This window comes from Protomyctophum bolini (assembly GCF_963924005.1).
Source record: "Protomyctophum bolini genome assembly, chromosome: 15".
Classification (NCBI taxonomy): domain Eukaryota; kingdom Metazoa; phylum Chordata; class Actinopteri; order Myctophiformes; family Myctophidae; genus Protomyctophum; species Protomyctophum bolini.
Genome location: NC_137876.1, coordinates 27,254,650 through 27,281,349, shown reverse-complemented (window position 1 = coordinate 27,281,349; position 26,700 = coordinate 27,254,650). Strand labels below are relative to the sequence as shown.

General features: G+C 41.0%; 2 protein-coding genes across 2 annotated transcripts in view; one reads left to right on the top strand and one right to left on the bottom strand.

Annotated features, from left to right (window-relative positions):
• Positions 1-718: 718 nt before the first annotated feature.
• Positions 719-6,080, bottom strand: gphb5 (glycoprotein hormone subunit beta 5). The gene is made up of 3 exons (XM_080783492.1): positions 5,705-6,080; positions 2,953-3,151; positions 719-1,026 (listed from the first exon to the last, which is right to left on the bottom strand). Exons 1-3 carry the CDS (start codon positions 5,731-5,733, stop codon positions 835-837), a joined length of 420 nt encoding a protein of 139 aa, XP_080639618.1. The 5' UTR covers positions 5,734-6,080; the 3' UTR covers positions 719-834.
• A 3,736-nt stretch (positions 6,081-9,816) lies between these two features.
• syne2b (spectrin repeat containing, nuclear envelope 2b) overlaps positions 9,817-26,700 on the top strand; it is a 166,835-nt gene continuing 149,951 nt past the window's right edge. Inside the window, exons 1-3 of the mRNA XM_080783979.1 lie at positions 9,817-9,955; positions 17,040-17,166; positions 25,710-25,771. Of these exons, the coding sequence (XP_080640105.1) occupies positions 17,079-17,166; positions 25,710-25,771 (150 nt within the window). The 5' untranslated portion in view covers positions 9,817-9,955; positions 17,040-17,078. The remainder of the gene's footprint in view (positions 9,956-17,039; positions 17,167-25,709; positions 25,772-26,700) is intronic.

Below are 26,700 nucleotides of genomic sequence, written 5' to 3'. Positions count from 1 at the left end.
AACTGACAGATAGCTACTCACACTTCAGAAGCCAATTATCCACTATCGTTAGTGGCCACCAATTAGAGTACAAAGCCTCACAATGATTGCATTGTTTTATTGTGATGTTTTATTGCTGGAGTTTCATGGTACATTTCAGACCATACAATAGTCTATTACAATACATATATATAATTACATACAATATTCTAATCTACACCATATTACAATGATCAAAATGAAATCATTAAATTAACAGTACCAAACATTGGTCCCATCACCATGAACAAAGATGAAAAATGGTTTTCAAAAGTATCCTAAAATATGTTGAACTGATTAATAAACAATCTGTCAGGAGTCATTACTAAGAAGTCAGACTAATTCATTTGTGTTACCTGCCTTTTCAGACATGTGTTTGTGCGTGCGTGTGTGTGTGTGTGTGTGTGTGTGTGTGTGTGTGTGTGTGTGTGTGTGTCTGTGTGTGCGCGCATGCATGTGCTCGGATAAGTAGTGTGGGTAAGAGTCAGGCCCCCCCAGATTGGATTTTGTGCCCCTCCAGTCCAGATTAGGGGGGGGGGGGGTTTGAAAAATGAAGTGCCCCCTTTTGAAAAAGGTATGCCCCCCTGCTGATTTGTGCCTGGAGACGGCACTGGTAAGAGTCATGCATGTGTCGACATATATAGATAGATATATAGTGATAGATAGATTGTGTGTGTGTGTGTGTGTGTGTGTGTGTGTGTGTGTGTGTGTGTGCGTGTGCGTGCGTGTGCGAGTAGCTAAGGATATGCATGGTTACCATCTCACGTCAGCCGTGAGATGGTAGCCGCTGTGTGGACATGGTCTATCGGTAGTATCTCAGACTGAGGTGATGCACTCAGTGGTGCTGGTGACACAGACGCCACAGTCACACCTCAGGGCCACAGGGTAGCTGTAGAAAGGATCCACCTTTGCTGAACAGTTGGGTAGACGCACCGTCACTATGCGGCTCTCGTTGTAGGTGCAGACACGCTGGTAGGACTCAATGAAAGGAGGGTCTAGAACCGGCTTCTGGAAGGAGAAAGAAACAGTCCAGTTTACATTCAAAATAGAATCAGAGATTTTATTGCTACAGTATGATAAATACGTTTGAGAAGAAATTAGTTGATAATAACGCGGGAGTCTACAATGCGCTAGACGCTAGCCGGAGATGGATTGCTGAGGTGGAGCGCCACACCTACTGTAGTATTAGCTCCCAGTAATTACTTACCGCACCCAAGCCATGCTACTCATACACAGCATATTGAGGTTCATAATTAAGAGTGGTCACAGTGTGTTCAGCAGTGCCTTTGAATCAATGTTAAATTGTTGATTTCTGTGGACTTATATTGAAGACACTAACCTACTCGGAAACGATGCAAGTCTGTGTCCCTTTTATTACCCATATCGTCACTTTCTTAAACTAATGGCCCTTGACTTTATGGGGGGCCTAAGTCAGCTCCTAATGACTCTGGCCACCTCTTGTAAATTCACCAGTCCTAATTGAAAAAAAGAAAACCATTAGAGATCAATAGAACAAAGATGTGAATACATTAACCAATACAATAACCTAACCAAGAAACTTACATGACACATTTTTTTCAAAGCATTTGAGGCATTGTTAACTAAACTACTATTGTCAGCACAATTCTGTAAAAACTGTACACCTCTCCTCCCATTTCTCTTTACATTAACTCCGTTTTTCAGCTGCTGGATATTAACTGAACATCAGTGGGACAAGTCTCAGCATTTCTCTACAGCTCTCTGTTCTAATTTGGTGTGTTTATACACTGCAGATTTAGATACCTGCTGTATTTGACACAAATCAAATGTTTTTCCAGTCTAATACAATATACACTGACTAGTCTGTTCTTATACTAGCTGAATGATGCTGTCTTGAAATGACGTCAGATCAAATGCTGTGCCAGGGCAGGAACTTTAGTACATAGACTAGGTTTTTGCATGCTGTAGGTCTAGAACAGGTCTACATAAACCAAAGTAGTTTTTTATCGAAATGGAATTATGGAACAATATCTTGCTGTATGCAGCAAATAATTGATCTGGTCTGTCTCTCTGCCTGTCTAAACAACCTAATCTGTCTCTGTCTAGAGTCAAGCTGATCTTAGTTATATCATAATATCGTTTTTAGTACAACTTGTCAGTTTTACTTTTTCTCATCTCTCACTGTAATTACATTACATTCCTTGCCTCTCCATTGCCTCGCTCTCCCCCATTCTCACACTCCTTCCTTGGTCTCTCTTTCTAAGATCATCAGATCATTGAAAACAATCACAAATGAACTGAAATCCGACTTTCTACATTCAGTCAGGATTGAAAACTTTTTAATATTTTTATCAGTGCTTCATTTGACACCTTTGACCACTGCATCCTATTATGGGGACTGAAACTATTAATTGGCTTTATAAAGGAACTGCACGAAGTCCTATTTATCAGAGCAAAGATCAAAGTGTGTACACGTTGAAGGGTGAATCTTCCATGTGCACAAAGTTTGACCACAGAGTTGCACAGGATTCTGTGCTTAGAGCAATCACTGTTTATTCTTTATTCGGATCCTCATTAGCTTCCGCTGCCGCAGTCCCTAGTCTTCCTGAGGTCCACATACAACATCACAACATAAAACAACGTAGATTGCCAGGCAAAAACTACAATATGACATCATTTCGTGGGTCCTTCATCGGCCATTTTGAAAGACCATTTTGTAAGTAAGAGAGCATCCTGTCCGTCGCTCAATCGGTAAGAGATAACCTTTTTAACCTGTCAGAAGACGGGTGTGGCAGGAAATGATGTTCATCGTTATGCAGATGATATCCGGTTATATTAATTAAATAATGAGATGATGTGCCATATGTGATTTGATTTGCCGCTATATTAATTAATTTGACTTGACTCTGTCTCTCTCTCTGGACAGTATGTCCCTCCCAGTTCTCCTCATCTCACCTCCCAGGTCTCACAGCGGCCCCAGCAGGCATCTGTGGTGATGTGCAGCCCCCCACAGCCGGGCTTCCTGGCGAGGAAGGTGAACTCGCGCACAGCACAGCCGATGAACCGTTTCAGGTTGACAGCCGAGGTCCGGTGGATGCCTTCTGGTTGCAGAGACGTCCATATCAGCAAACAGGACAGTACCAGACCACACCACCTGATATTGGGTTGAAGTTCAATGGTAAGCTTTATGTTCAGGCAGGTGGTAACTGGTAATTTAATAAATGGGAGTTATGTTTATTAGTCTTGAACTCTTGATACCAGACCCCATATTGGCTTTGGTTAGAAATGTATTTAAAACTATTTAATTGACATACTGTAACAGCTTAGAAAAGTTAGTAAGGTCTCATGTAAGAAAATCACCTATATTATCTGATCTTGCCTAGTTTCCAACCTCAAGGTCCTGTGTTTGATCCTGGTGTATAGCATGGCTTTGGTAACTAAAAGGCCATTCACACCAAGCACTATAAATATATCCTATCCTATCCTATCATAATACTATAATTAACTCAATGTCTGTCTGAATGTGTGTCAGAAACAATGCCGTAGCTCCTCACTGCCTGCACCAATCGCTCCCACTTTTCACACAGGCATTGACCATAATAATATGGAGGTCTTAACGAAGCCCTTTTTTCAATTTGACAAATTATTGATTATGAATTAATTTATTAGTGCATTAAAATCACCCATTCACTTACTTGGGAAAATGCGAAAACTCACATCAAGTATTTTTCTCTCAGAAACCGTTGGAGCTACAGTCACAACACTTGGAGGGGAGGTTCATAATAATTATTAAATAAATAATAATAATAATAATAAAATATATTTTTCCTTCCAAACACACTTTTTGCTCTTACACCTACAGCTTTTGTGCAAATCTCTCAAAAATCGGTACACATGATCTCTGGACCTATCCGATGAAAACCCAGTATTTTCATAGTCCGTATCGTTCGGCTGTAATTGGAATACAAAGTTAGTGGGAGGGGCCTGTTTTACAAAAAAATGACACAAATCACCAATGGAATGTCCAATCCACCCCAAATTTCATTCACATGTCGTGGGTGGTTTAATCAAATGAGAGTCCAAAGCAATTCCATTTTCAGACATAGAGGGCGCCGCAAATGCGGAAATTTCACTTTCGCAAAAACAAACTTTTGCTTTTGGGGAGATAAAGCACTAAACGTTTATTGCAAAAACATGCTTTTGGGGAGATAAAGTGCGCGCACCGGCAAAAACAGCTAATCTACAAGCTCAAAACATCACAGGTTGCAAACGCCATGAGTTTTCTTAAGCCTATAGCTCAGAATTGTGCACATTTTGGACGCAAATGCACCTACAATTTCATCTGTGCGACTCACAAAATACATTTGGGAGTACCTGTGCGACTGTCCATATAGTTTCTGTGGTGCATGTCATACTGGGGGCCCTTCATACTTATGGGGGTCTGTGGGCTAATAAGTGTAAATGTTGCGGTCCTTCCATGAAAATATTTCCCTACCATGCATTTGTACGAATACTTTCATGTTATAGTGCTTTTTTTATTTATTAAAAAAACACACAAATATATTATACAAGTTAAAATGAACGGCAATAAAGATATTTATGGGGGGGGCAATATCTCCCAACGGGTAAGGATTAATAAATATAGTTTTAAAAATCGTCTTAAGTCTAAAAAAAAGAGAGGATGGAAGAGTCCACACCACAACTATAACAAATACAATAATGAACGATATAGTTATACCATAGTTATTATAGATATTGTGCTCAGGGTAAATGGCCCTTTAATCGTACGGGAAGTAATGGGTGCTGATTGTAGATATCACACTCCACTCCGACATATTCTTACACTTGATGACACAACACTAGACCCCACCATCTGGTCCAAGGTTGAATTATATTTAAGAAAACAGTGTTTGGTACTAGACAGTATATGGCAGGTTAGCAAAGTTCATTCAGCAAATAACTTTAAGTGTTTAGGTTCATCAAGCTGGTTAAACGTATTGAAAATCAACCAGTAGAGTGCTGGGTTGGAATGATTATCATACTGTAATTACACAGTCTAGTTTTGACCGAACAGCACCACCACATCCCAGTGATATTCATATTTAACATATAAAGTTGAACATTTAATATATATAACTTCACAGACAAAACACAGTGTTCAATCAAACAGTCTAACAGGGTGAATCCAGATGGAACCTATTAATCTCTTCTTTGATATAATATTTACTTAAATTTGAGCAATCGGGGACATCCACTCTCTGTCATCACTTACTCAACAGAAATGCAACCGGCAGTTTTTCAGTCAAGGACCTATCTATATGACCAAGGAAAGCCCTTGACCTAAAACATTGCCTATTCAATTTCCATTGCTAACTATACAGATCTACTCCACCAACACACCTGTCACATTGCTTGTATTTAGGTGCATGCAAGAGACCTTTGATGGCCAACATCTTAACCTAACTTAACCTAACAGGGGTTTCTACAAATGTCCTGCAATTATTTAAGAAGATGGTGCAAATTTGCAACTCAATGTTTGGAAAGTGGTCCTAATCACTTTTATACTAACTTGAATTGTCTTGTGTACATTTTTACTTTTTGTTATAACATTACATTGTGTGTATGTGTTAATTATGTTGTCCGCGTCCAGCTAAATTGTATCAAAACAGTGTGATCATGCTCTTGTCTTCTCATATCTATGACTCACCGTTGTGGCCCTCTCTTTTGTAAGGTCATCTGAGTTTTGGCCTCCCCAAGAGTATAGATCAGCCTAACACCGTAGTCCGCAGCACTAGTCCTAAAGCCAACCCTCCAACAAACACAGTGGCTGCGCTGCAGTCCACAATGGAGTCCCACAGCACAAGAACTGTACCTCGGCAATCAGCTACTGAGAGGTGGCCTATTGTCTAAAGGATTATCCGTCAAAATGATCAATTACGATGAAGTAACGCAGGGCAAACAGTTACTCAATCTAGATAGTTAGTCAAGTGGTCGGTAACAACATGCACACTTCTTCTTGTCGTCATGTGCTCCTCTGGGCCCACCGGCTTCCCACTAAATGGATCTGACGGTACAAGCGGAGGCTTTTTATCATTGTGTCCTGTCTATCCACAGCCTACCAGGCAATCAGTTAGTCAGTCAGACAGACAGACAACCAGTCATCCGGGACTGAAGCCTTCTTTCTCTCATTTCCCAATGTGCTAAATCCCCCTTAGGCCCTTCTTACCTGTCCCTGCTCATCAAGTCTTTCAAACTAGCTTTCTCCCAGTCCATTAGCTTGATTAGGGGAAGAACTTGTCCTTTTGTTCATAGCCAGCCACATGGAAGAAAGAGGGGGAAAAACATACTAATGTTATCTACTTGTATCCACTCACTTATCCAAGCTCAATAAACTGGCTACAAGAGACAAGAAAATGCTGTACGTGTTCGTGCACATACGGTGGCAGTAATAAGTTCGACCCTTGAGATCCTGTTCACCATTCTTCCACTTTGTTTGATTCTTTTGGCACACCTCTGCTTTTTGGCAATGACTTGCACATGTTATTTCTTCGCAGTCAGAGAGACTAAAAGATGTCTGTTGCTCAGGGCAAGTTTTAGGCTTAATACAGGGCAATTCCTTCAGAAGATAGCATGAGTGACAGTGGAGATCAACCAAAAATAAATTGAGATATGAGGAGGGGGTACTGCAGATTTATTTGTGGAAGTGCCACATCAAGATGCAAGAGCGGGAGAGTTATAGATAGTAGACATGGAAAGAATGACAGATTATATGTGCAGGTTTAGCACTTGCTGAGAGACTGGGAGATTAAACCGAAAATTAAAGAGATGCAAAGAAGGGGTAAAAATGACAGAAGTAAGTGATAGAGAAGCAACAGAAATGAGAAGAGGAAGCTGTGTTTACTTAAGTGACATAACATAACATGACAGTCTGGTAGAGAGTATTATTTGGGTGAATAAACACCTGACAGAGAGTTAGGAGATATGTAGACGCCTCATTGAGAAGCGAGGAAGAGGATACACTGTAGAGCGTTAGATTTACTTGCTTGACTGAAACAAGAGAAAGATGGGGAGAGGGAAGAGAGATGAAAAGATGGGAGTGTTCCTTTATTTGGGTTGACAAGTGATGAGACACAGAGAGAGAGAGAGAGAGAGGGGGGGGGGGAGGATTGGGAACAAGAGGCTAGCTATACTAGATTTATTTGGGTGACTATAAACACCTCATCAACACATCTTTAAAAGACGCTGTGGGTCCCTTGTAACTCTTAAAAGCAGAACCACTCTCCAACAGGCTGAGGGAAAAATGAATCTTTCATGTTAAAGTTGAAGGCGAAGCAATTCAAGTTATATTAGACAAAAACATGTCGAGGAGGATGAGTCAGTGGAAAATTACGTGTGTGTGTGTGTGTGTGTGTGTGTGTGTATATATATATATATGCACGCACGCACTGGTTCAGAGACATTCGATTTCTTTGGAAAGACAAAAAGCCTAGAATCGCTTACAATAATTAACTATATCCAGATCCAGAGGGGGGTTAGGAGTCCCAAATGTATTCCAGTATTATCTTTCATATAATGCAAAGTATCCATTGACTCAGGGCCAGGCCCATAAACCCGCTTCTGGTATAGGCAGCAAGGAATGGAGAAGCCCGGCCCACTTTCTAGAAATACTGTAAGAACATATCCTTGGCATCATATGGTACTGTCCATAACCACCACTTTGATTGGAGAACACAAACAGTGGTGTCAGTTCAGCAACAGCTAAGGTGTGGCAAGGTCACGTAACACCATCAATGGCCAACAAACACTCATTTCCAACATAGGCTATATAGCCTCCTAGACTATATAGAGCGTCGCAGCGTAGCGAGAAAAATAAATAAATATATATTTACAGTATATAAGTAAAAGTATCAATACTGCCATGTAGACATACTATGTAGAAGTAGAAGTATTCAAGTACTTCAAGTAATTCAAAATGTACTTACAAGTACAAAGGTATTGGTATTCACTGTCATCGTGACGAGGTTTGCGACACTTTTTGTCAGACAATGGTCTTATTTATTCAAGTCAAAACATAACCCCAAAAGTCCTAAACCAAACCCTCACATTACAATACTGCAAGTGTTTAAACCCTCAGTTTATCGTGTAAAAACAACATTAGATGTTCTATGTCCACGCATTAAAACAATGACGGGATTCATTTTGATAAATTAGGGTAGATAACAATGTTATGTTATCTACTCCAATGTATCTAAATGGGGCCCTCTCAATCATAATAACACTTGATTGTATTTTTAGCAAATTTATGGTGCCCAACTCTTGCAAGAAACCAGGGCCTATGTATAACTGATAAAGTACAATGAGATGAATAATAATAGATCTTCAATAAAAACAGTCGGCACCCGATTATATCTAGGCCTAGAGTATTGTGTGTGTGTGTGTGTGTGTGTGTGTGTGTGTGTGTGTGTGTGTGTGTGTGTGTGTGTGTGTGTGTGTGTGTGTGTGTGTGTGTGTGTGTGTGTGTGTGTGTGTGTGTGTGTGTGTGTGTGTGTGTGTGTGTGTGTGTGTGTGTGTGTGTGTGTGTGTGTGTGTGTGTGTGTGTGTGTGTGTGTGTGTGTGTGTGTGTGTGTGTGTGTGTGTGTGTGTGTGCGTGCGTGTGCGTGCGTGCGTGCGTGCGCGGGGGGGCTTTGGATGTCGGTGGCCTAGGGGTCCATTACAGTACAATTACAAGGGTGTCACCCTTGCATATTAGATAAAACCTATAAATAGTTTAAGGAAAAGGCAAAAAGGCAGATTTCTTAAATGTTTCTAACCCTATTCTGTATATCAGAAACAATACATTCATCTGTGTCAGGTTTCTTGGCACTATAATTTTATCTGACATTGGAATTTGGTGGAGAAATGACCAAAAAACTGACAAGCCTAACCTGTAATGACCAGTTCCTCCCTGTTGCTTGAATGATACTACAGTAACCTCTAGTGGTCACTTGTTATAGTAGCTAACTGACTGTATTTATGGCTGATGAAAACTAACCACTCTCATAGTCTACAGTAGGCTACTTTAACACTATAGCTAGCCTATAGCATTTTTTTTTATGACAGTGTTATCCACAGCAATTAACTGAACCTGCAGCCAACCAATAGAACGTTTTACGGGTCATGGTGGCTATAGTAGCTACTCATAATATTACTGTGATTAGAGTACTGTTTTAGATTAATTTAATCTTAAATGTATTAATCTAGACTTTAAAACCTATGTCTAACATGGTTACCATTTGTAGGCTACTCTCAGTAGGTCATTGACATTTTCAATCTACGAAAATGTCAGAATCGATGCACAGCTACTATGACCCCGAACATCATAATAATAATAATTGATAATAAAAAACGGGGGGAAAAAAAACAATTTTAGCAAAAAGATCCTGTAAGGAAATTGCATAGCCTACACTGTATACTGTAGGTAAGCAGCTGATGATGCTCAATTGCTCATCATGGGTCTCTTGAGCGCCTGATGAAGATAGACAGACTGTGTAGAAACTTAAGTGAGATTTTTTTGGTGAGTCAGTCATGCAGGGAATGAACCGTCAACACAGGTGACAGATAAGTAGGGCTAGTGGGCTACTAAAATTAGAAGTGCGTGCGTGTGTGCGGCGTGCGCACCCCTCACTGGTGGTGACTATTTTTAGCTCTCCACTGTGATGTCCCTGTCACGGTACATGGCTCTCGCCTCTCCGGTAACAGTCCAGGGCCCCACTCACTATAGCCTGCCCTACACTCTCAACTCTGTGCGCGTCTAGGGAGGGGTGTGTGTGACTCCGTTCAAGCGTATCACAGCGTGTTTGTCAGTGCAATCGTTTACATCCGATTTATTATTGTTGCACGGACTTGCATCTACCGGTACATTATTTAGGCTACACCCAAAGGCAACAACAAGCTCACGAGCCGTCGACTTTAGATGCATGTAAGTATATGCTTCAACTTCTCCCCGTTAATTCGTCTTAAAACGTCAGTCTAATGACTATAGCCTACTCGGCTTTGATTCTGCACTGTTCTTCCCCTTGGCAGCATTATCGTGACACGGTTTGTAAAGAAACAAATTGCATTTGCAGCAGCTGTTGGCTAATTAGTGCTGTCAAGAAAACACACCAAGAAACTTTTCATGCATGGCCCCCCGAAATGGAATTATCGGGGGGTCATGCAGCATGAAAAGTTCTGTTCTCTGGGCTTGTTTCCACTCAAAACGACTCCTCTATACAGTTTTATAACCAACAGTCAGCAATAGGATATAGCCGTTACTTTACGTTCATTTTATCAACATCCCGACCCTCAATGACTAATTAATAATTGGTACAACACGGGTAACGCCGCTGTACTGTTTGAAGCTCTCTGGTGGCAGTCACGTGACCAAACGGCAAAACGCGCTATTTTTGGCCCCTGACAGACAGGTTGTCGGCGACATTATCTAAACGTCACATTCCGAGAAAGAGAGAGAGAGCAGTTTTAGTGATGAAGAATATATTGTTGTGAGGTAAAGTTTGCTTAAAATTTGTCTTTCTTGTTTTGGAGGGTAAGGAGACGGTTTGTCAGAGAAACGTTTGATATAATAATTATTTTATGCTTCTTCAACATGAGTGAATTGGATTTTATTTTACGGAGAATCTGTTTATGTCTACTACTGATGTGCTGGCAACATTGGATAAAGATCGTCGCTGAGTTGTGGGATGACCCATGCAGCTGCAGATAATTTTCCCTATATGTCATTACTGATTCAAGTGATTTTTTTTGCCCTTTGACTGATAGTGGTGGACCAGCACCACTATCAGTCAGGGCGGTGGGTGGTGACTGAGCCAATCTGTTTTTACCCACTGGGTATACTGACACATCCTGGTGTCCTGGGCTTGTGTCTTTCTGTCATTGTACATTACCACTCTGGTTTGACTGTAGGCCTAATGTTCTACACTGTTTTGCAAACAAATTATCTAGCGACTTTATCGATCTGTCTGTCAGACAGTCTGACAGACAGTCTGACAGACAGTCTGTCTGTCTTATAACTTGTTCAATTATGGAACTCTTGTCCTTCACCTTGACAGTATTAGTGCCATGGTCTAGCTATTAAACTACAAAGGGCCTGGAACACTGTCAGTGCTGCATACAGTAGTAGCACACGTTGATCTGTTTTAACCTTGGAAAGGTCAGACATGGTACCCATAAAGTTATAAAGAGATGGGATGTGTTTGATCAATGCAATAATTAGTTGTTGACTGTTGACTGCATGATTATGTATCTTACTTACTACTACTACTTACTCACCTCTGAGATAAAAACCAAGTGCCCACAGATTGTGTTTGGTCGTGACAGCTCATTATAAGCGTATCAAACATGGAAATGTGTGCTGCGTGGTTTTGTACAACAGATGGTCCACATTTACTCAGCATAATTTGTGGACAAGCTCCCGCAAGTAGTTGATGATATGCCAGATGAGCATCATACTTACTGACAAGTTGAATAGTTGCATATCACAACATGCCAGGCAGCGTGGAAGTTTGGTTGAATGGTAACATGCTGGTGAACTAGCAGGGCAGCAAAGAGGTGTTAGATTAACCACATGAACCCCATTGTAGTTATTCTGGGGTGAACATTTGGTGCATTGTGACAAGTTGGCTTGACAGACAGCTTGTAGATCTGCTAGGGAGAAGGAGCAGGGCCTAGACCCATGGGGACTGGCAGATGAAGGAACCTATAGCAGTGGTTCCAAAGTGGGGTCCTTGAGGGAGTTCCAGGGGGCCCAGCTAAATGCTGTGCACTCGTGCTGAGAAGGGTGCTATATAAATAATGGTCATTCATTCATTCATTATAGTTTGGAACCAAATGGACCCTTATGGGGGTCCAAGAGATAGAAATGCCATTACATGGGGGTCTGTAGACTAATATGCATGTCAAACTGGGGGTCATTGAAATAAAATGGGTTGAGAATCACTGCTAGAGCCGTAAAAAGCTTCTCTTATGGGGTCCCTGGAATATCTTTTCAAATGGGGGGTCCACAGGCTAAATAGTGTCAATTTGGGGGTCCTTGACATGGAAAAGTTTGGGAACCACTGACCTATAGGGTTTAGGTCGTAAAGAAAGCGTGTTTGTGACCATAATAAGGTATGGTTCCTGTCTGGCTAGGATGATTATGAAAGCGTTGGTTGAACAATTAACCAGTTCTTGTTCCTAGTTCTACAAGCTTGGTGAGGATCCAATCCACCTTGGTAATAATGTGTTCCCTTCCTGCCAAAACCACAGACAATGTGCCCTGGAGCAAGGTGCGTGCGTACGTACGTGCATACTGTAAATGTAATAAACGCAGGCATGCCATTGCTGAAGACTGGACCTTCCCTGGATAAATAGACAATTGAGAACATCAAACATTGTACATCAGTTTTGAACTTGACATTATTGGCACTGCAGGCACTGTAGCAGATGAGAGTAAGCCAACACCCTGGGAATTTAGAGAGATCATAAGTACGAAACTATGTGGATCTCTCGGAGTCGGAATCCACATACAAACGGCTCCAATGTGGAACTCGGACTTCCTGTGTCCAGCCTGTTACATCAATACAGTATGATGTCAGTCATCTATGACCAAATCTGTGGCCTACTTGCAGTGGGCATGCAAAGTTAAGTGCTGATCGGATTTGCCACACACACACACACACACACACACACACACGTGCGCCTCTTACAGAGCCACACTGTAAAATGCCTTACAGTGAGTCAGAACTATTGTAAAGGCTCTTTTCATGAATGTATTGTTTTTTGTAGGAAAAAGTAGGCTACACTGCAAACTCCAGTGTTCATTTATCCACTCCAATTCCAAGAGTGTACAAAAATGTATGTCAATTTATATTATTACTTTTCAAATGTGCAGTATGCAGCCTTACGTTATTCTTTAATACAGAGCTGTACCTGCAACCCTCTATACTGCGACGTCTCTCTGTTCAAATGAAACTGGAGAGCATTGCCTCTCCCATGTTTCATTATCACAAAAGTTGTGGGTGTGTCTGTCTGAGAAGGCATGGCTTGACAGGTTCAGCAAGACGCCTTGATTTATCACCAACAAACAAACAAGCATTATTATGAAAAGTGTACTACAGGTATACAGGTAATATGTAAAAGTTAAACGTAATAGGCTACAGCTACTACAAGTAGTATTATGACCACTTAACATGGCAGCTGAATGGCTGCTGTGTTAAGTGTCAGATGGGTGGAACTCGTATTTATTTAAAGACGTTCACGCCGCAGACAAAGCCAAGTTGGCCAACACGAGCCGAGTTGGCTTTGTCCGCGGTGTAAACGTCTTTATACTTTTTTAAATGAAAAATGGGGAAAATGAACGGGGAATTATTTTCTGGGCCTCTCGTCGGGGGCGGGACTGCAACCCTCTATATAGAGGCCCCTGATACAGAAAGAGTTGGGAACCACTGTGCTAGAATCTAGCACGGTGGTGCTTTAAGATTATCTATCAGCATAGTTACTAGTATAGACTAGAGCCTGACCAATGCCACTGATTGAGCATTGATTTCTATCAAATTGAAAAACTTAGATTTAATTAAAGGTTCTATATTGAGAACAGTTCTCATGATTCATGACTGACTTATCTTTACTGCGGCTCATGTTAGAAAGCAACTGTGATTAGTTTGAGTTTTGAGGAAGCCATTAAGAATCCACCACAGCGAACCCAAAGTTTATGCTATTGTGTTTTCATGCATTTCGAAGTGTGGATTCTAACACACTGGCCAGTGGCTACTGAGCTTTTTGGACATTGCCTATCTGGAACTGTCACAGGGGCACAATTTAACTGTGGACAATCTTGATATCAGATCTGAAGGACCTGCTGACTCTGTGATGCAGACATGCAGTGGATATGTTGTGGGTTGTTTGTTTAATAGGATGGTGGAAAGCGGGAGGGTTGGGAAGGAATGGGAGAATGAAGGTTGAGAAAGGGGAGTAAAGGCTCATACATAGTCTGGATTTACGGTGGTTAGGTGACCACCGAACTACAACATGACGTAACGTGCCGCGGTGAAGAGCAAACCACCGCCACCGCTCCAGCCCTTCTCTCTGTTTTTACTCACCACCGCTCAATGTTATTTCAGCTCCGGTGGTCAGCTCACCAACGGAGCGGTGGTCACCTCATCACCGAAAATCCAGACTATGAATAGGCCTTAAGGGGGTGAGGGTGAGAAAGGGGGGTAGGGGAGGGGTTGAAATGCATTCTAATGATTCTAGCTGAAAACAGTTCCCAGAGAAAATATAGATAATTTAGAATATGAATGGAATTCAACTATCCATTACTTCTTTAGTGAGCAATGAGATGTTTGCAATGTATTGACATTTTACAGTGTACATGAAACTGTTTATGCCCCCCCCTGCATAATCTGCAAATACTTTTAGTTACATTTAGGTATTGATTAAGTTTAGTTATGGTTAGGCACAGTAGTCTGTTTACGTTCTGGTATAGTTTTGTGAGTGTCAAGGTTAGGGTAAGGATGAGGAGGGTATTCAGCCTGTCACTGGATTGACAAAAGTAACTCAATAATTCAGTGAGTTCTGTAAAGATGTAATGACTTTGTATTTGGAAAATAACAATTAAGCTATTAACGTGTTGTTATTGTTTATTGTACATTTTAATGTACTGTCTGTATGGCTACAGATGTGAAAAGTTGTGTTTATTGGCATTATGGTCCTTTGAACAAATAGATTAGGGTTCATTTCAATGTCCAAAGCGTGTGTTATGGTCCTCTTACCGGTCACCCTGCGGCCACATCTTTATTTTATTTAATTTTTTTATGTCCAGCTTTGAGGGTCTGTGTAAACACAAACATGGAAGACAATGTTGTTGAGGATGCAAATTGCGATTGGCCAGAATGAGATGATGTATGACATATGATGATAAGAAGGCCCCTTTTTCCGGAGGAGTGTTATGCTCGGTGTCCTCTGTGTTGTAATTAGACCTGTCCTAAATGACTTTGACTCAGCGACACTCTGTTAGGGGCTTCTCTTTCACTCCATCGTGTTCTCTCGGTCTCTGTCTTTCACTCACAGTCTGGCACAAACACATCGTCCACTCTCCATTCTGTCTCACTCTTTCATCCTTTTCTTTGAATCTCTGTCCATTTCTTTCTACATTCTCTTCCTTCGCTCCCTTCTGCTCTCATTCTCTCCGTCCTTGTATCTTTCTACTGTACCTCCTACCCAATCTCTCTCTCCCTCCCTTTCTATTTTCCTCTCTCTAGCAGCTGACATGAAGCCTTTAGATAGTTCAGATGCCACGCTATAGTGAGTGAAGCATCGACGCAGCACATACCACACAGGCACATGTTTCACAGCCAGGCTAGGTGCACTTCTGTGAATGGTCCCCTGTCCGTGGGCCCAATGAAGGTGCAGTGCACCGGTCCAGTTGTTTAGACTATTTTTAGACTGGCGTTTATGGCCTTACACATTGTGTGTAAAGGTTGAATAGCTCATTTGGATATGCATGTTATGATTTGTTTTAGTTGGCCTTTAGATGGTCTCAAAGGACAACACAATGAGAGCCAGAAAGTTTGGCCAATTACAAGAACGTATTTTAAACTCTGTTCAGTGTGATATATCAAATAAATCACCTGGCATCAGCTTGATTGAAGTATAAGTGAAAATCTGCTCTATTATTGTTTCCACCTGCTTATTTTGGCCTCGGCACCTCAGTGTCTTTTCCAAAGCCGTCAGTCATATGTTGGTGATCATCCATCAAAACTAGTTAAAATCAAACACTGATTCCCCTTCACAGAGTGATTGTTTGAGCAGGCGTGTAGAGAGACTCGTAAATGTCACACATTTTTCTTGGTTCACTTATCCATATCCCTGGGCTAGCTTATACAAGACACGGCAGAAATAGGCAACCTTTCTGCTTCAACCTGGAACACGAGAGTTGACAGAAAGCAGCGTTTAATTTGAGGCTAAACTCCCCTTGAACCGTCATTTAAACGCAGCAAGTGTGTGGATTTCCTTGGCTTTCAAAGGTGTGCATTCTCAAGTGCAAATGGTGGCAGGGAAATATGCCACTATCACATCTCAATGACTAATTTCCTTTGAGTACTGAGTGTGAGATATTAATGAAAAGTTTGTTCAGTTTAGGAAATACCTGTGAATTTTGCTGACAGAATACAATCTTTGCTCTGCTCCCAAATATACACTGTAAAAATGTGTTCCTAAACAGTTCACATAAATCTAAAGGTCACTATACAGTATGCGCAAGGGCACTTTGTGACAAACACATTTGACTTGACTACAAGAATATGCTGTGTACATGTTGGATGAAAAGGTTGTAGTGTGTATGTAGATGTTTGGTTCAATGTTGTGCCTTTCTGCTCTCAGCTGTAGTTGATCGATGTAGATCTGTGTCCAACTTGGTATCTGTGTCAAACTTAGTTAAAGCATATGATGAGACACCTGACCTACAATACAGGCAGTGTATGTGGGTCTCAAGTGAGGACACAGGCATGCAGCCCTCTCTCTCAGGCCCCTTTTCCAGTTCCACCAAAATTACTCTGGTTCTAGAACATGGTTCCGTTCTAGATTCTTGGGACCTGGTGCTTTCATGGAACCAGCGGCCATTTTTTGGTTCCAGTTCCGAACCAACTTTTAGGGTTCTGAACCAATTAATTTTCAGTGGAAAAACTCTGAACTGATTCAATGTTAAGCGGGGAAAACCCCGGTGGAAAAGGGGCCTCAGAGGGCTTTGCAAAGAACCACATCCCTTGATGAAAGAAAATGGTCACTGACTCTGTGTTTCTACAGCAATGTATGTAGCTGCTTGATTGTTTTGTAGATGTCGCTGTTAGTGTGATTGCAGCTTTAAAGACGAAGATAGTATACAGTATGATTTTTAAAGGATCTTTTACTAACGTGTGTGTGTGTGTGTGTGGGGGTGTGTGTGTGTGTGTGTGTGTGTGTGTGTGTGTGTGTGGGGGTGTGTGTGGGTGTGTGTGTGTGTGTGTGTGTGTGTGTGTGTCTGCCCACAGATCGGTGCCAGGCTGATGGGCATCTGTGGATAAGGAAGCATGGCGTCGGGGTCCGACTTCAGAGATGGTCCGGTGGAGAGGGGGGCCATCCCCCTGGATATAGACAATGTCCACATGCTCCTGCAAGGTGAGTGTCCTCTTACCTACTTACTGTAACTGGCTTCTAATTAAGACTATTAACTCAGTTAACTCTGTTAATTAAAACACACTGTTGGTTAAATGTTTGTGTTCAATAAAACTGGCTAGCTCTGGTCCATTGCCTTACTGCTCTTGCTGCCGTTGCATTAAGGCTATGGAACTAATTGGCTTCTGCCTTGCATGAAATGGGAGAAATGGGGAAAAAAATGTCCCTTTCTGGCCAAAAAGTGCATTTATACGTGCGGTGGGGGGCTCAAAGTGTGTGATAACCTCACCTCACAGTGTGAAAGTACTTGATAACCTCACCTCTCCAGCTCCGTCCCTTCCCATTTCAAGCCTCATATTCACATCATTGAGGTGAGAGATGTGACTCATAGCGTATGAGTAAATACTCTTCTAGTGGGACAGAGCAGGAGGCTGGAGATAATAAATGCTACATGGCATTAGCTAAGCTGTGATACATAAGCGTTTTGTAATTCAACACTGTGTGCATGATGTTGGTGATGCTAATGCTAATTTGACAGCATGACATTTGGTGTGAGCGGTTTGGTATTTGGTCTCATGCCCCTGCTAGGCTAGTGGAGAGGTTTGATCCAAAATTAGATGGTTCAGCCCTTCTAAACCAAAGAGAAGATAATACTGTATCTACATTCTAGAACAAAAAACTTTGAAACTCTTCAATTCCCTGTAGGTATTCCAGTTTCATTATGATTTTACTATGTGGATGAGTCTTAACTCTTAAGGTGGCTTTTGTCCTATTTGATTGTTTCTTTTTCATTTTTTTGTATTTTGTGCCAGAATTGTATTGACACCGCTTTTTTCAGCCATGATGAGGCACTACAACTACAACTGTATTGTGTGTTCATATCCTCTAAGACAGAGATACTCAATAGCTGAACCTGTGGGCCACATTATGAAAATGGCAAGGGGCCAGTTGATAAAATGACAACATTAATGATACTTTTTTTATTTGCTTTATTTCCACATAATGTATGAAAAGACAAGTATTGCATTTTCTTGAATAATTCGGTGCAATTAGCACATTCAACACAAACAACTGTTTCCATAAAGAAAACGAATGTACATTGTCTGCTACGTACTGTATTTGTCTGTCTGTCTGCTATCAAGTGGGTTAACATTAAGCTTGTTGGAGGCGTGACTTTGAGGATATTAAGCACATTTGATTGGTGGGCCAATCAAAATTGTGCCGGGGGCCGGAAGTGGTCCGTGGGCCGGAGTTTGAGTATCACTGCTGTAAGGGTTTGTTCCACCATTTGATCTCAGGTGGTGATAGCGGTTCTCACTGTTGACATAGCTGTAGTCTATCCAGACAGTTCTTTCACTGGTAACCTTGAGCACAGTTACCATGTTGTCTCACAGGAGGCTTGACACAGTATAATGGTTGGTTAATTGTGATCTGATTGGCTGCACTTATAATAGATTCTGACACTGTGTCATGGGTTGCACTCACACTTCTCTCTCTCTCTCTCTCTCTCTCTCTCTCTCTCTCTCTCTCTCTCTCTCTCTCTCTCTCTCTCTGTCCCCCTTTCTTTTTATTTCTTTGTCTCTTTATCTTCGCTTCTCTTCATTCTAGCTCTCCCTGTTTTGTTATATATTTTTGTTATATATTTTAATGTAATATCTCAAAATGTATTCATCAATAGTTTCTTGCTATATCAAGGTCACAGGTGTGTAATAAAAAGCAATAAACAGGTAGCAGCATGTTATACAGTACATGCCGCCGTAATCTATACTATACTGTTGGAAACTACAGAAATGCAAAACATATTTTTTTGAATAAACTGGTTTGCTACTCTGCTTAACTATTTTAGACACACATGCTGTTCTCCTCCCCTTATCTAGAAACAATGTTTTCTGGATCAGTTTAGTGAAGTCTTGTTAATGTTTTCCCAGCTATGTCACTGCCAGATGGCTCAGTGTGCCGGGTGGATGATGTAAGCCTTGTGGCCCTGCTGACAAGCATCTTGTTAAAGTAATTGTCCCAAAGTCTGCTTTTCTCTGCAGATTTTTTGTGGCTGTGAGGATGAAAGAGTAGAGGCTAAATATAGTTTAACCTAGCTGTTCAGGGTGAACGAAAGTATGTGAATGTATATGTGTAATGTTTTCATTGGCGGGAAATGTTGGGAAGAATTGTGCATTGAATTACCAATTACATGCTTAATAGTATAAGTAGTAATCCACTGCTGAGTGGAATACTGAAAAGTGGAATCCTAACATAAGCTTAATTTAAATGCTTTACAATCCAGATGATTTTCATAAAACATGCCCGCCCCCCCCCTAAACATATATAAAGAGTAACCGCCTAGTTAAAGAAGAATGAAGGATTGCACGTAAAACATAATCAAGCTGTGTAAAGAAATGATTCTGCAAGGATGGGCCTGTTTAAGAAAGCTCTAACCTGAATGCATGTTGGGACCATGTGCATTTACAATGTATAGTCTTTCTGATTCCACCCTGTGGCACCATGAAGGTTCACAGTATTTGCATACTGCTGACACTCAACGATCGAATTAGGATGATCTAAGCCTGTATTAATGCTACCTACCGTATTTTCTGTATGGTAAGCATTTTTCTAAACGCACAGCTCGATAATTTGTGGATACTTATGGTGTGTGATGTGATTGCTTTCAGGGAGTTTTGTCATACAACCCTTTCATTTTTGATGATGTGGCTCGGCACGAAGCCTACATTTGGAGTCATACATCATAGACATATCATAGACGATTTATACCAGTGGCTGTGCAGTGTGTGCACATGAAGCCTCAGATCCACATTGGAGCCACGCCGTTCCCATGATTCCAAACTGAACCCCTAATTGCTCCCGATGACCAGCCTTGTATGGTTTCCTCTGCCATCGGTGTGTGTGTGTGTGTGTGTGTGTGTGTGTGTGTGTGTGTGTGTGTGTGTGTGTGTGTGTGTGTGTGTGTGTGTGTGTGTGTGTGAGAGAATGGGTGAATGTAATGCACAGTCTATGTAAAACGCCTTGGATAAAGGCGCTGTATAAATGCACCATTTATTTACAATTTTACAGTATTCCTTCTGTTTGCTCTGAACTCTCTACAAGGCCATCCCAAAGAGTAGCTATAGCCTCATTACATGTCTTGTCAGGACAGGCCTGAATCTGCTGTTCCTGAGTGTTTTAGAAGTAGGCGGGACTTGACTCACCTGTTTAGCTGCAGGCTTGACTTGCTGCAGTTTGAGTATTAGCTGGTTTGACGAGAATTACAGATATTTAGTGGTTTATTATGTCTGTGCAGACTGTGCTTATTGAGTTATGGATAATTCTAACGCTGGAGTGAGCACAGTTTGTTTGCTTGAAGAGGTTTAGTTTTACACTGATGTACAGAAGAATTGTGGTTTTCTAACATACTGCTGATACAAAACTATTGATGACATAATGGGTGAGTTTTTCTTTAAACTGATATTATAGCGTTCAATATGCTTTGATATACTACCATTCTTTTAAGTATATGTTTAATAGCAATATGCAATAGTTCTATATAATATAGAATAATAGTCTATATAATTCCAGTCTATAAGAATAGGATAACAACCTGTGTCTTTGTCGTACCAGTAAGGGATTGGTCTAACATGTAGGATCATGTTGTGTTGTTGAATTAACCATAATCCTGATTGATGGTTTGATTTAGCCGAGCAGTACAGTCTGCAAAGTTACCTGAAACCAGTCAACCCAACAATGACAGCAAGTCTTTTCATTAAACAAATAATAATTTAATCACGATCAGTTTGAAGCCTCAGAAATTACAAATCTTATTCTTGTTTAAAGTAGTGGCTTTCCAACTTGCACACTCAGGCATGAAGGAAGCATGAGTTCAAGTCCGTTGCTCTCCCCATGTCCCCCATATATGGGGACTAGGTTTGGCAAGTGTGTGTGTGTGTGTGTGTGTGTGTGTGTGTGTGTGTGTGTGTGTGTGTGTGTGTGTGTGTGTGTGTGTGACGCGGCTTGGCCTGTTGTAGCGCCACCATGAGGCTGATTTGAAAACTGTCAAGTGGCATTTCTTCCAAAGCCTAGTGGGAATATGCATGCACAGTTTCACCACAATCGGTAGTTGAAGTAGTTGTGGCAATTTGTACAAAACGGGTACAAAGCGGGCTGCTCCTGAAAAGTTTAGAAGCCAATCGCCAATGAGGGTGGATTATGAGAAACCAAACAAACCCGTCTTGATCACATGACTATGGAGAGCATGTGTACCGATTTGCTTGAAATTTGGATAAAATCTGAAATAGTAATATTAGAAAATGTGTTTTACATATGTCGGCCTCCTTGTGGCGCTATAAAAAGCAGATGTGGGTAATGTGATAGGGGGGGAATTGTTTACCCGTGTAGGTCTGTTGCGCGGAAAAGTGTGTCCCAGTACTAATCTGTGTCCGTCCCAACATGCATTTCACTGGTGACACGTGATTTGCGGGGAGATGGGTTTTTTTACGCAAATTAATGAAAGATGATTGTTAGAATGTTTGGCGTGTAATGCAGGGCAGATTGAGGTTGGAGGACAGGGCTGTGCGGCGCTAGGTTCCGTGAGGCGGTCCGTGCGTCGTGGCGTTGTGAGATGGCGCAGAAAGCGATCAGCTGTCTTGCTCTATGCTAAGGAAGTACTCTGACAGTCTGACTGACTGACAGTCCGCTAAATTATTAATAGGATATATATATAGCTTTTCTGCCTTTATTGATAGTTTACAGTGGGGATAGACAGGAAACTGGGAGAGAGAGACTGGGAGTGACACACAGGGACTCGAACCCACAACTTTCTGTCAGGCATTAGAGCCTATAATTATGTGGTAATACTGTATATCTGAGTCACTCAGTTGGAATAGATTCTGATGATTAACATTAGACAACCTGTGAAGTCCGTCCATCCACAAGAGGCCTTCTGGCTTCTGCTAAACCGATCAAGGGGAAATCCACTCTATAAACTTTGTCAGCCCACAAACACAGACTGACAGAGATGGACAGACAGACTGACTGAGCTAAAAGGAAATCATACAAAAACAGAACAGGAAAGCAGATGGGAAAGACGACAGAGACAAACCAACAAACTAAGTGACAGACCACAGAAACACAGACTGAGGAAACGGATGAAGACATTGACATTGGCAGTCTAATGTACTGTAGGAGAAAATATGCAGAGAGGTTGGATGGACACAGACCAACCACAATAACTGACATACAGTCTAACGGACAGCCAGAGTGTGGTTTGCCTGGTGGGTGGTGATGGGTGGTGATCCACCTGAACTGAAGCCGCACCCACTGCTGTAGTTGTATGATGAAGGGGGTTAGGGGAGCGGCTGATAGTGTGATGACACTATATTGCTGTTTATTTCATTGACCCGTTTGACTGTCAAGGGTTCAGCCTCCAGGAAGAAACCCTAAATACAAAGTTAATACACCATTGCACATAAAAACGACTCCAGGGTGTCTAATGAAGTACTGTCACCTCATAGACACATGAAAAACTGGAATTTCTTTTGGGACAAAATGCTTCAAATCATCCAATTGCCATCCACATTGTCCAATTATAGCGCCACCAGGAGGCCACAACCTGGCCTGCCCTGTTGGAGACCTGTTCCCCCGAGTGGCACTTTTGACATGTCTTTTGAGTGGTTTTCATGACCCATGGTTTCATACTCACACTGCATAGAGTACTTAACCTTATTGATTTGATGTTAAAGTGAAGATAATGATGCTATGTTTTAATAGGCAGCCTTTGTTTGATTATATGAAACGATCAATAGTTATTATGTTTCACCCTTGGCATCTGGGTAAAACCACAATATTGCCAAATACAAGAGGTTTTTTTTTTTACACAAATGGACACTGTCCATACTAGCAGCCTGGCATTGAATTAATTATTATTAAGACATTGATATTAAATCGATAATTTTAATGTTTCACCTTTGGCATCTGGGTAAAATCCATAATATTCCCAAATACAAGACGTGTTTGTCTTTGACACTAAAGCCAGTCGTCCTCGACTCTTCCATGCTGGTATTGATTCCACTGAGGACAGACGTACATTATTATTATTATAGTCCAATAATGCTCAACAGGTCAACTCGTCTCAAATAAGTCTCTCTGTCGCTGTAAACCACAAGGTCCAACTCTCCATCTCAAATCCAAAACGAATGCAATGCCAATACCATCCCATTACTGTATTTCTTAATGCAAAAATAACAGATCAACAAGCAGATCTAGTAAATTGACAGATTGAAAATATATATTTTTGGGGGTATAAAATGTCCCTCTGTATTGAGAAGTGTGCACAAATACTGATGTAGTACTGTATATTCAAATATAATTTGTACACTTTTGTATAGTTGTATGTAGATTGCAATTATAATGTGGTTGTCACAAAACCCCAAGTCACACCTTCATTTGTCTCACAGCACACCAGTGTGCCTCAAGTCAAAGTTTGGGAAAAACTGGTTTAAAGTAATCGCTAGGCTCAGCAACAGGTTTGTGTTGAGGTATAGATAATCAAATAGTACATTCAATCTGACAACCACTAAAGGCTCATACATAGTCTGGATTTTCGGTGGTTAGGTGACCACCGAACTAGAACATGATGTCACGAGCTGCGGTGAAGAGCAAACCCCCGCCACTGCTCCAGCCCTTCTCTCTGTTTTTACTCACCATCGTTCAACGTTATTTCAGCTCCGGTGGTCAGCTCACCACCGGAGCGGTGGTCACCTCATCACCGAAAATCCAGACTATGAATGAGCCTTAAGCCTCCTTCCTCACCTGGTATCTCAGTATCCACATCAAACATCTATTCTAATCTATTAAATACACTGCATTTGACCTGTAACAAGGATGAGTGGAAATACTGTACATGATTGCTATACTGTCTGTTAAAAGTATTCCACAACTGCAATTAGTGGATATTCTTCTCGTCTTCTCGCTTGTGCACCATAGAGTAGTTAACCTTACGGATTTGATTTGGATTGTGAATTTGAGAAGTTGATAATGGAATATAATGCTGTGATATTGTTTTTGATTGATTGATTGATTGATTTATTAACAGTTTGCAGAATTACAGTACATTTCAAGTACAACTCAATACAAAACCTGTTAACAGTGAGTGGATGACACCATAAAGCATTACACTTGTTTACAATAGGGCCCACCATTTTCAATTCATCAAAACATTTACAGACGTACGAATATACACAACTACACAAGAAATCATCATAGGAGGTAAAAAGGGAAAAGAAACATACAGTGAGGGGAAACGGGGGTTGGTGGGGGATTCAGATTTCACGGCGGCCAGTTTCGAATTGCAGCCGTCCGTAGGTGCCCTTTAAGAGCAGTTTTGAAGGAGTCAAGGGATTTGCATGTCTTAATGACTGTTGGTAGGGCGTTCCACATTTTGGTGGCATAGGAGCGAAATTAATTTAATCCCTTGTTTGTGCCGAATCTGGGTTGCACATGGTTTGTTGAACTCCCTCTGGTGTTGTGGGTGTGGACTTCGTTGAAATTAAGGATAATAACCAAGAAGCCGTCTGCCTTGCTGAGATAACTATTTGTCGCACCAAATACAGACATACTTTTAAAAGGGAGCCTTTGTTTGAACAGAGGAGACATTTATGTTAAATCGATTTATGTTTCACCTTTGGCATCTGGGTGGACTGATATTATATCCATCGTTTTAATGTTTCACCTTTGGCATCTGAGTGCACTGATATTATATCCATCGTTTACATTTTTCACCTTTGGCATCTGGGTGAAACCCATAATATTCTTAAATACAAAAGGTTATGTTTTTCTTTGACACTATTGAATTCTGTTCCGATGGCGTAACTCCCCCTGTATAGAGGCTTATTTACTCCAATAATGGTCTTTTATTAAACTCTGTAAGCCTCAGGATCCAACTTTTTTGGGATGGTTTACATTGTAATATTTCATATTCATATTTTCATAACTTTTGAACAGGAGAGCTCAAATTCTATATTGGAATATCCTGCGTGGGGAACACATTTCTACTACTCTTTCCAGAGTGTTTGCACAAGACCATAACGCTGTGCGTTGCAACTTGTTGTGATTGTGAGCTTATACAACAGTTATTTTCTCTGGCACAAAACCAAATATGGTATAAATCAGGAATAACAATGATGAGCATAGGCCATAGGGCTTAGCTAATAAAAGTGTTTGCAAGTTGCCTGATAAATGAATTAATTCTCTTTAATACGCATTCTTTAATAAGCACCAAATGTGTGTGTCACACACACACTGTGGGTGAAAAGTTGGAAACTAGTAAATAAAGCTTTAAAGATTAAAGATTAGTTTTTTGTGCTCACACTGTGGCTGTTCAAAGCATTAAGGTCATTGGTATTTACTATTTATATGAAACTGAAGAGTGAATTCAGGTGAATGTGCCAGTATTTCACTTCAGTAAACAAGTAAAAGAACGATTATTCTGTCACATCCTCAAGCGTTCGTTTTTGTTTTTCATGTGTACAAATATGATATACTGTTTTCTCTTCTTTCAACAGTGGAACAGGAGCAGATTCAGAAGAGAACCTTCACTAACTGGGTGAACGCTCAGCTGTCCAAGGTGAGCTTATAAAATCAGTACAAGGTGACAGTTTACAATGTAGACATTCATTCTGCATGCACATCCTGGTTTGTGCCATTAATAGTGGGTGCGTGACATTAATAGTGTAATAGTGGTGCTTGTGTTATAATAAAACATATTATTGGGCTAACACATACTGTATACATTTCTCTGAACTTTGACCTTTCACTAAACAACCCCAGTAGGTCACTTCACCTTTTCTTTTCAAACCATGTGAGAAGGTCATATTCTCTCACTTGTAAAGGTAACATTTTACTGCACCAAATTTGAGAAATGTCACTTCATAATCACCTATTCTATAGAGACTTATAAAGTGCAAGATCAGAGGTATTGCCATGAAAACGTATTGCCAACAACATGGTAAGAGGTTGAGAGGTTAAGATAACAAGGACGTGTTACAAAGTAACTAGGATTGAGTCTGAAGGAGTGGGGGTTTAGACATAAGGTTGAGCACATTGTTGTTGTTTCATGATAGCTGTGTTAATAACACAGAGTTAAATTAAGCCACATCATTTTGGGGGTATTAATCACAGTTGGCCCCAAAAAATATTCAGAGTGATTGACTTTCACTCAAGCTGAGTGTTTCCTTTGCTTAGTGGCTGATAAAGCACTAAGTGAAAGAAAGGCACAGCCTGAGCAAAACACATTGCTCGTGTCATCTTGAATGAAAGATCCTTATTCATTTTTGGGCCAGCTAACTTTCACATGTATAGGTTATGTTTGCTGTTATATTTATTTATACTAAGCCACGAACAATTTCCCTGCTTTTCTGTACTCATTCTTGTACTGGATAACTGACATATAAGCAGTTTTCCAACTGCTGTGCTGTTCACATGTATTCAGGCCGGGGTCATGTTTCACATGCATTCACATTGTTGTGATTGTGATGCTGCTGTGTCCTTCATACA

Coding starts and splice junctions, on each gene's coding strand:
- gphb5 (XM_080783492.1), bottom strand. CDS start 5,733: ATGACCTTACAAAAGAGAGGGCCACAACG. Junction 3,152..5,704: donor CAAAAGAGAGGGCCACAACG/GTGAGTCATAGA, acceptor ACCCAATATCAG/GTGGTGTGGTCTGGTACTGT. Junction 1,027..2,952: donor GCCGCTGTGAGACCTGGGAG/GTGAGATGAGGA, acceptor TTCTCCTTCCAG/AAGCCGGTTCTAGACCCTCC.